Source organism: Nicotiana attenuata, unplaced genomic scaffold (assembly GCF_001879085.1).
Source record: "Nicotiana attenuata strain UT unplaced genomic scaffold, NIATTr2, whole genome shotgun sequence".
NCBI lineage: Eukaryota > Viridiplantae > Streptophyta > Magnoliopsida > Solanales > Solanaceae > Nicotiana > Nicotiana attenuata.
In genome coordinates, this window is record NW_017674223.1 from 82828 (window position 1) to 92286 (window position 9459).

The following is a 9459-nucleotide window of genomic DNA, read 5'->3' on the forward strand; positions in this document are numbered from 1 at the left end:
ATGTAACAAAAACAATCTCAAAATTGATCAGCCATAGTGCCGTAACTTACTAACTTATCAAGCTTTCTTAAGTTATTTTTCTTGTAAACCAAATCATATAATCTTATCATGCACGAAAGTTTACTTGGAACAATATGGATCGAGTCAACTAAACTAAAAATGCATCACAAGTTTTAGAAAAAAATTAATAATTAAACCAAGACAATTTTTATTTTATTATAAACGCAGCGAGAGAACTTTTCTATGGGTTAACTTGAGCTATCCAGAATTATTCCAATTGACTAAACAAACAAATGTTTATACTTTTTGATAAAGTTTTTTATGGTTTGACTTGAGCTACCTAGAATTAATCCAAGTTCCAAGCAACTAAAATGACCCATCGATATGTATATATTTAGTCCGACCTGTCCGACCCAGGCAGTAAGTCTCGTCACGATTTTTTGGGCCAATTTGACGTCTCCATCCCCAACCTCTCATCCTAAAGAGTAAAGATCAGAAGTATAGAAAAATGCCGCAAAACATTATAGTCTCCACCTTTAAGAATTATGATGCTGAGTTTTTTATTATCTGATAACAGCATTTCAATTATTAGCATAGATATAGGAAGACAGCCTTGTAAGCACATCTCAAGCAAAAATTGATCAGCAGTGTACAACTGATTGGTGACTTCATCACATAAGAGACCTTGAGACAGATTGCCTGTATGCTCAATAAGGGAAAGAAAGAACAGAAAGCTGTCCTTGTTCTATCTAGGTAAAACTAATCGGTGTCATTGTATTGCTTCAGTAAAGCAACTTCCGGCTACCTTATGAAGCAGCTACAAAGAGATGACGTGAGCTTGCGAATTCTCTCTCAACTCGGCTCTACCATCTTCTCACGTTCAACACCACCAGCAGCTGCTATACTATGGAATACTCTCCCCGAAAAATGCTGATATCAACATCAAAACCGGTTAAATAAGCAGCTCTATAGGCAACACAATCAATTCAGAGTAGCATTATCAACACTTGCTCTGGGGATGCGAAATGCTTCTTGCAGATTGAAATCTTTTGTTTTACTTTTAAGGGAGGACCAGGGAAAGGGGAATCAGAGAGAGAGAGAGAGAGGCAATACCAAATACACGGTAGTCATGCAGTCAACACTTGTAAAAGGGCATTTCCACCTTAGATGGAACCTTGGTCCACCTCATCTGAGCTTTCTTCATACATGAATGAACTATCCTCGCTGCCACTACCTTGATCACTACTATCACTGCTCTCTGATGTACTCATGAATGAAGAGCTATCAGATGCAAGACTGCTCAAGTGTGACGAGGAGTTAATTTCGCTATTCACATCACTGTTGTTATGTTGTTCAACATCATTAAAGCTGTGAAAGACGGATAAAGGGAAACAAATAAATAGCACAGGTGGATCACCAATTATTTTCATGTTCAAGTAATGGAAGAACAAACCAACCTGCTTTCCAAAGAAAACTCTGCTAAAACACATAAATCGGGCCTTTCTTCTGACAATCGCTCTATAGGAATAAAGCTGCTTGGCACACACAACCAGAAAGTCAAAAGTCTATCTTCTTAATGATGTTGAAAAGTTTATCTAGAAGTTGTACTACCTACGGCTGTAGCATCGACGATACCAGTCACCTTCAGATACCAGGCCCTCTCGATTTGATATATCCTGCGTGAAAGCAGTTCAAGTGAAACCATCAATAAAGAGAACAAGAAACGAAAGGTGAAAATTTCTTAATAAGACTGTTATGAGCAGAAGTTTATACATACAAGATATTTAAGATGCCCAAAATCCCCTGCAAGCACTGCTGCTAATAGCCTTGCTACTTCTACCTACAGTCCACATAAGTTAAGACCACTTCCTTTCTTGACTTACTTCCCCATTTATTTACCAGATATGGGAAATGAGGATTTTCGGGGGAAAGAACACTTACTTCTTTCAAATGCATGCAATCCCTCAAAATCAATACCTGGAGTAAGCCCCCACCTGCACTGCCTCCTAGATTCCTGTAATATGAATGCTATTAGAATAAAAATAGTGCTAAAAAGATCGTAAGTTCATATAAAAACTTGAGTCGGAGGGCCTAATGGGAATCCTACTTGAGAAAAGCGCCAGTAATCGAGTAGGATGTTGAAAAGTCAATGTACCTCAATTTACGAAATCCCTACAAAATAAACAAAACCGAGGATTGTACAATGAGGTTCCCTTGGAAAAGCAACCACTGTAGTTGCCCAAAATATAACATTTACATGATTGACACATAGCTTGACACACCTCCTAAACTCTAACACAGAGTAGAAAAATCCAACTCGAACAAAAGTGGTCTAACTTCAGAAATTTTCTCAAGTTACCTGATAAATTATAAGTCTACAGAACATTTAAGTTCCAGTGTGAATAACAACATCAGGGGTAAAATTGCTAACGGCATAGCATTTCAACTTTTTCTTGGCTTAAGTATGTCACAAGCTGAATAGTTTATCAATTAGGCCAACAACAACAACAACAAACCCAGCTTAATCCCATACATGGGGTCTAGGGAGGGTAGTATGTACGCAGCCTTACCCCTTCCTATAAAGGCAGAGAGGCTGCTTCCGATAGACTCTCGGCTAAAGAAACGGTAAAAATACAACAACAAGCAATAACGGCAGTAATATAATAAGTAATGGAAGCGAGTGACATAACAAAGTAATAAAGAACTAAGAATAAAAGAATACAAGAATAGTAATAACAGCAGTAATATAATAAGTAATGGAAGCGAGTGACATAACAAAGTAATAAAGAACCAAGAATAAAGAATACAGGAATAGTACTAGTACTACTGGTAAACTCACAGCTACCTGTCAACTCACCACCTTAACTCTCTACATCCACACCTTCCTATCGCTAGTCATGTCCTCGCGGTTAGGTGCAGCAATGACAGTTTATCAATTAGGCCAAAAGAGAGAAATGGCAACAACATACACATAAATGCTCAACAGATAGCAATTCTGAGATGAGGCCAATGTGCAGTCTTTCCATACATCCCCAAAAGAGGAGAGGTTTCTGTAGTTCCTTCTTCAGTAAACTAAACTATTTACAGTCAAGCCAGCTTTGCACCTAGCTAACATAGAGAGATCACTAGAACCAGGTAAATGACTGGATCAACAAGTAGTAGTTCAAGTTACAACCACGAAAAATCAGAATTGGACGGTGTATAATTAAATGAATATGAATAGTGTCAACACAGGAAAAAATTCCCTCCCTGCTAAAATAGTTTATCTTGAGTGTTTATCTATATCTCTGAAGCCTTATTTCCTATCTAAGAACTTCACTCTATTTTTCTGCATTACTGATCTGAGTCATTCGTTTGTCTGATCAACAAACTTGTGCAGATGTGGTTATACTAAATCTAGGGGAATCTGTCAAACATAAAATAGAGTATTCCCTTCCAGGCTGCCGAACACACCAGTCAATGATCTCATCAGTTCAGCCACATGGTCTGGATGAGCCTTGAAACCATAGACAAAGCAAGTATTAAGAAAATTCTTAAAACTTGATGAACGCTTCCTTATCTTTACAAATGGCAAATGAAAAAGTACCAAGTTTTCAGGAAATTTGATGCATTGATGAAAACAAGCATAATGTTACTGATGGTGCAGACAATCTCAATGCGACCATCTTTGTGTTATACAGCATGAAGCTTAAAGTGATAAAGTCGAGCTCGCAAAAACAGTGTTGATAGTCTATACAAAAGTAGTAGCTTCACCGTGCAACTTCTAATATAGTTGTCAACTCACCTTAAATTAGCAAGAATCAGCACCATTGACAAATGTCAACAAGATTAAACTCAAAATTCATGTATTGGCTAGTCTAGACTGGTTTCTGGTACCAACAAAGGAAATAGTATAGCATGAGACATTAGCTTTTTATTTTGACAGCGCTAGGTACTTGCTAGAGCTAGAAGCAAGTCAGCTTCAAATAGCTTCATTGCACTAGACTCAAGTTGTATAGTAAGACATGGCTACACACCGCGTAACTCCAATTGAACGGCATACAGACCCAAACAAGGCATTGAAACGCTGGATAGAAACGCAAAAGAAGATCAATATACTGAAAAGCTTCATTCTCGAAAAACAAACCTTAACGAGTATGCGAGCTTTATAATCATGCAACTTAAATCCCCTTAGGGCCAATGAAGATAGGTGAGGACAATTGCTCACTAGATCACTGCATGTTGGCAGTTTCAAACTGTCGTCTCGACCTGAATACAAATGTGGAATATGGAAAAAATTCTTTAAATGGCTATTGAGAAAGCAAAAGAAAAGCAAATAGATAGATAAAAGAATGCACCTGTTTTTGACGATTCAAAGAATAGACGCTCAATCAGGGGACAAAATTTACTTATAGACTCCAGTGTCTGCCTTAATTCCACATGACTATCAGATGAACAAAACATTTCATGTTATAATCACTGTCATTGAAACTAGAAATGGAGCCATTCCCTCACAAAACAAAAAAACAAGAATAAGAATTTATCATGACTGTACTAGAAATTAGTATAAACAAATTATGGTTTTATTAGATCCCCGGTACTATCCATGTTGTTGTCAAAGAATTCAGAGTAAATGATCAACAATATAAATGAGTTGTGACAGAAGGAACTAAAAAGTAGGGAGTTATTCTATTTTCTTTGACAAAGAAAGTAATTTGCTTTTTACTTGAACAAACGAATGACTTTCAGACAAAGTATTTCAATTACTTGGAATCTACTGTTGATAAGAATGAAAAACACAAACCGGAAACATGTGATATAAAATATGGTGTTTCAGACGAAGTACTTAAATCACTTGGGCTCTGTGTTGTTCACAATAATAACAAACACAAACTGAAAACATGAGGCTATACTTGTGTTGTTCCCACAAAGCAACTAAAAGAGAACTCATGCTGCCACCTATTATTTAACTTCAAATGCTTATCTTGAGTGATTAATAAGACAAAGAAATACCCCACCAAGAACCTGTTCATGAATGCCTTTAGCCTCTCAATGAAAGTCAAAAAACAACAATCAAACATGAAGGCACTAAATCCATGGTACTTCTACTTACTTTTCAGCAGAATGCATAAGCAATTTTGGACCGAAAAAGAATAAAACAGAAGAAACTATTAGTTCCAATACTTACAGGCCAACAATTTCCAGATCAAGCAAAGATGGGCAGGCTGACAATGCAGCGTTAAGTGCAATATTGTCCAGTCTTTCAATATTGTACAGGTGCAACCTTCTCAAGCAAGCCCTTATTTTCCAACAAGGCAGAGCGAAGAAGCAACTTAGTACCTCAGCTTTTAATTAATAAATAACCAGATATTATACAGTATTTATATATACAAAATCAGTATATAAAATTACATAACATCGCTTTATCAAGAATGGAGCAATACCCTGGAGTTCCATTATTAGCATTCAGAGGTGCTAGGCAAGACCTTGTAAGAATAGAATACTCTTTGCCCTGCTTGGACCTCTTATTATTCCATGAGAATCCTGCAGCATCTGTAGATTTCCTTATAAAATTAACCACTGATTGAGAAGACCCCGATGATGCAGCAAGTGGGCCAGGTACAAAGCCCAGCTTCAGAGACCTGCATTCAGTAAAGTCAATGTTTGTCCACCAGTGCAAATACCAATTTATATTCTTTGTATAACAGCCTTTTGAGGTCAAGATGAATAGCATCTCAAGTATTCCACTTTTGTGCACTTAAATCCAATGTTCTTTGCGATATCCTCTTAGAATAAGGTAGTTACCATCCTCTACTCACTCTCTTACATAACATTTTCTCGTGTAAGACCTAAATCAACATGTTTCCATGGGTCTACTCTGTAGCGCTAAAGTTATAACAGTATTTTTCAGCATATTCAATTCACTATTGTTCTTCGGCGCTCTTATGTGAATTAGTATTTTAAAACCAACTGAAGATAACTTTAAAAGGAAGAAGATTGAAGTTATGAAGCAGAGGACGGCAATTCTCTTACTGGAGTCCATTTCCAGCACGGTGAACTATTGTTGCCACAACAGCATTATTGACTCTAGGAACCACTGTGATCAAGTCAACATTAGCATAGCATGCAGGGTCTGCGGCACAATTTTTGAAAAAGGAACATGTGACCGCAGCATAACATAAACTCTGGGTGTCAAGCAATGAAAACACCTGCCCAAAAAAATAACCACCAAAACATTATCTTATTTTCATAAGCACAAATTGCTTCCATCCTCAACTGTACATTTAGTAATAGCCAACACCTTACCATCAAGAATTTTTATCGCCAATTCATTGTAATGCCATGATAATACAAGTATTCATCGTTCCCCAGACAGACAAAAATATCAAGCAACTCGAACAACTATGCCTCAACCCCAACTACTCTCTTTGCATTCTACTCTATATGAACCAATTTATAAAAATCTTCAATGATAACCAAATATCTGAGTACTTAGTACAACTATCACGTATCAACAATATAGACCTCAAAATTCTAACAATGAAACAAAAGCACATTTCAAAAGCTATCCTAGTGGCTTACTTTCACTAGGATTAGTTAAGAATGGAAGCCGAACCAGAGCAATCCTATTCACTGATTTTACATAACTAATAATAAACGAGATTATTTAATAAACACCATCTACTGAAAACAAACAGCTCTCAAAATAATTCATCCATTAGGATAAATTCTCTACACAAAAAAGAACATGAAATGAATAGGCAAACTACACACATTTCAAACTCCCAGCTCAGAAACAAAAGAATAAAATTTTGGAAAAGGAAAAATAACTAAGCAAAAAATAAGCATTAGCAAATTCAGATTAGTAACTATAAGCTACACACATTTCCAATTTGTAACAATTACGTATATACCAATAATTAAAAGAAGGTATGTATGAATAGAACATACCTTTATAGTTAGATCGGAGGGAAGAGCCCAAACGACGGCGTTATGCATGGAATCGCGCGCGCGGGCAGATCGTTTGCCAGCTTCGAGAAGCGCAGATCCTAATCGAAGTGCGCGGTTTATCATATCATTTTGTTCCGAATCGGAAGCTTTAGAACCGAGAAGCCGATTGAAGGAGAGGTCAAAGGAGGAATCGGAGAGACCGAGAAACGATTCCAATAGCACGTCGTGATCGATATAGGAACTGAAACCATTGGAACTGGTGGTGAATTTAGGGTTTAAGCCAGAAGTGGCGGAGCAGCATGGACGTTTCGGGTTCGGGTTCGGTGACTCCATCGCCAGCGCTGGCGACTGGCGGCGGAGAAGGAGAGTATCCATGAAGAGCGGAAGGCGCGAGAGATTGAGAGTGGGCCCGGGAAGTGAAGTGGTAATGAGAAATTCGTGATGTACGGATTAAGAAAAATTATGGGGACACGTCTGCGTAGAATATTCCGACGTGGAATGGGAATCGCATGCACATGACTTGCCAATTACTCCCACCGTTCAGTTGACCCGTTTTGACTTTGACAAAATACATGTGCAGCCCCTTAAACTTGTTTAAGTTTTTTCATTTAAACACCTAAACTTAGAGTAGTACCTATTGAACACTTGATTTAAGTGTAAAATGTATCTATTGAACACATTTTTAATAATATGCTCATACGTTAAACGCGTGAAGGTCACACATCTGACTTTGAAAGTGCAACCAATAAAAAGGATACATTTGGAAAGAAAAATGACGTGTCAAAGAAGATCCCTTCCAACCAATTCCCTTCTGTCTCGTTGCCTCTCACGAGAAAGGCTGATGATCATGAGTCCATGACAAAAACTTGGAGACCATCATAAAAGAAAGAGATGACCGGAGTCGACGGTGGTTGGAACATATTCCGGTGATCTTTTTCTTATTTATTTTCTTCTCCATAGCCCTCTCCCCCACAAAACACTTTGTTACAACTTATCAGGCCCAATAATGGTGAAAAATCTCATCGGAATTCCGCCGAAAAATATCCAACCGGTAATCGCCCGATCTTCTAACTCATGTTCCTCTCTTAAAATCAACTTTATAATACGAAATCATGCAAAATAAAACCCAGAAAATCTGAAAAGGCTCGTAGAGAACTTCACCGGAGTTTGACAGAAAATAATTTCAAGGAGAAAGAGTATACACCCACCAATTGTTAACACCATTAAGATCCCCAACTTAGGAAATAGGTAATTCACCTTCTTGTTTCAGGCGACAATGGCGAGCAGCGGTAGGTTTCTCTTCAAAAATGGCATGATTCCATCAATAATACTAGTAGTTGACTTTTAAGCATTAGTTTTGTTGTCGATCTAAGTTTATGTCATCGTACACATTTGTAAGTTTATTTTTTTCGTACCATTAGGGTGGTCTCTATGTAGGTGGTGGAGATGGCACGGTGGTGGTTGAGATGTCGGAGATGGTGGCAACGGAGAAACAATGAAGGAGATGAAAAAAAATCTAAAAAAAAATATTTGGGCTGTTTCACGCTCTCAAAGGCAGTGTAATGCACACTCCATGCCATATCACCAAGATGTGTCTAATAGACACAGTTTCTATCAACTTTAAGTGTTCAATAGGTACTATTCTTGATTTAGGTGTCTAAATGAAAAAACATGACAAGTTTAAGGGGTTGCATATGTATCAGCCTTTGACTTTTGACGCCCCTTAAGAAATAATAAATGAAATGCATAATTTACTATGATACCTATATTAATTGATGCATATTTTATTGAATTTAAGTCAATAATTTAAAATGAGTAATAAATACTGTGGGTATAACAGGAAAAAAAATTATCTTCTCTTGATATAAGTAAAGTGACAAGTAAAAATGAAAATCTATTTTTAGTATAGGTAGTAATCACTCTTGAACCTACTCTACTTTTGGGATGTGGTGATGGAATTTCCGGTTCTAATCATGAGAGAATCGAATATGTTGAAAATAGTTACTATTAAGGATGATTAGAATTTCTTTATTTTATTTAAACTAATATTAGTATCCGCACGATGTGCAAATACTATTGTAATCTCATAAAATTTTATATACATAAATGAATAACTATTGGCAGAAACTCAAATATTATAATCTCACATCTTTGGAGTAATATTATATGGAGTAATAACTAAAAAAATATTTAGTAATATCTTAATTTAAATTATAGAAAAATATATTCTATTGTTATCCCAACCGAAGTACCTCTCATAACAACATCAACATCTACCAACCTAAGTCACGCAATTTATTACCTTTAGGGTTCGTTTGATAGGAAGTATAAGAATAGTGGTATATGGTGTATTAGTAATGCTGACATTATTTTTCATTCACTGTTTGGTTTGGTGTAGTAGTGTACTAATCATTGCCTAATTTTTTTTAAATTAATTATTTACAAAAATACCCTCCACATTCTTTAACTTTGTGTCACGATCCAAAATCCACTAAGGGTCGCGATATGCCAAGTTCTTCAAGTGTGAGT

The 9459-nt window shown here is 36.7% G+C and overlaps 1 protein-coding gene across 3 annotated transcripts; it reads right to left on the reverse strand.

The window, feature by feature from the left end:
* Nucleotides 1-529: 529 nt before the first annotated feature.
* Nucleotides 530-7418, reverse strand: LOC109218228 (F-box protein At4g02760-like). 3 transcript variants are annotated; one of them, XM_019382582.1, is made up of 13 exons: nt 6931-7418; nt 6013-6188; nt 5424-5621; nt 5168-5278; nt 4338-4423; nt 4127-4248; nt 2108-2172; nt 1942-2014; nt 1778-1840; nt 1612-1676; nt 1458-1532; nt 1114-1296; nt 530-930 (listed from the first exon to the last, which is right to left on the reverse strand). In XM_019382582.1, the coding sequence occupies exons 1-12, from the start codon at nt 7303-7305 to the stop codon at nt 1164-1166; spliced, it is 1542 nt and encodes a 513-aa protein (XP_019238127.1). In that variant the 5' UTR covers nt 7306-7418; the 3' UTR covers nt 530-930; nt 1114-1163. The 3 variants fall into 3 exon arrangements, with proteins under 3 accessions (XP_019238127.1, XP_019238126.1, XP_019238125.1); XM_019382581.1 differs by having other exon boundaries at nt 1114-1338; XM_019382580.1 differs by having other exon boundaries at nt 1114-1368.
* Between the last annotated feature and the right edge of the window lie 2041 nt (nt 7419-9459).

Coding starts and splice junctions, on each gene's coding strand:
- LOC109218228 (XM_019382580.1), bottom strand. CDS start 7,305: ATGGATACTCTCCTTCTCCGCCGCCAGTCGCCAGCGCTGGCGATGGAG. Junction 5,622..6,012: donor CGTGCTGGAAATGGACTCCA/GTAAGAGAATTG, acceptor TACTGAATGCAG/GTCTCTGAAGCTGGGCTTTG. Junction 5,279..5,423: donor GCTAATAATGGAACTCCAGG/GTATTGCTCCAT, acceptor TTGGAAAATAAG/GGCTTGCTTGAGAAGGTTGC.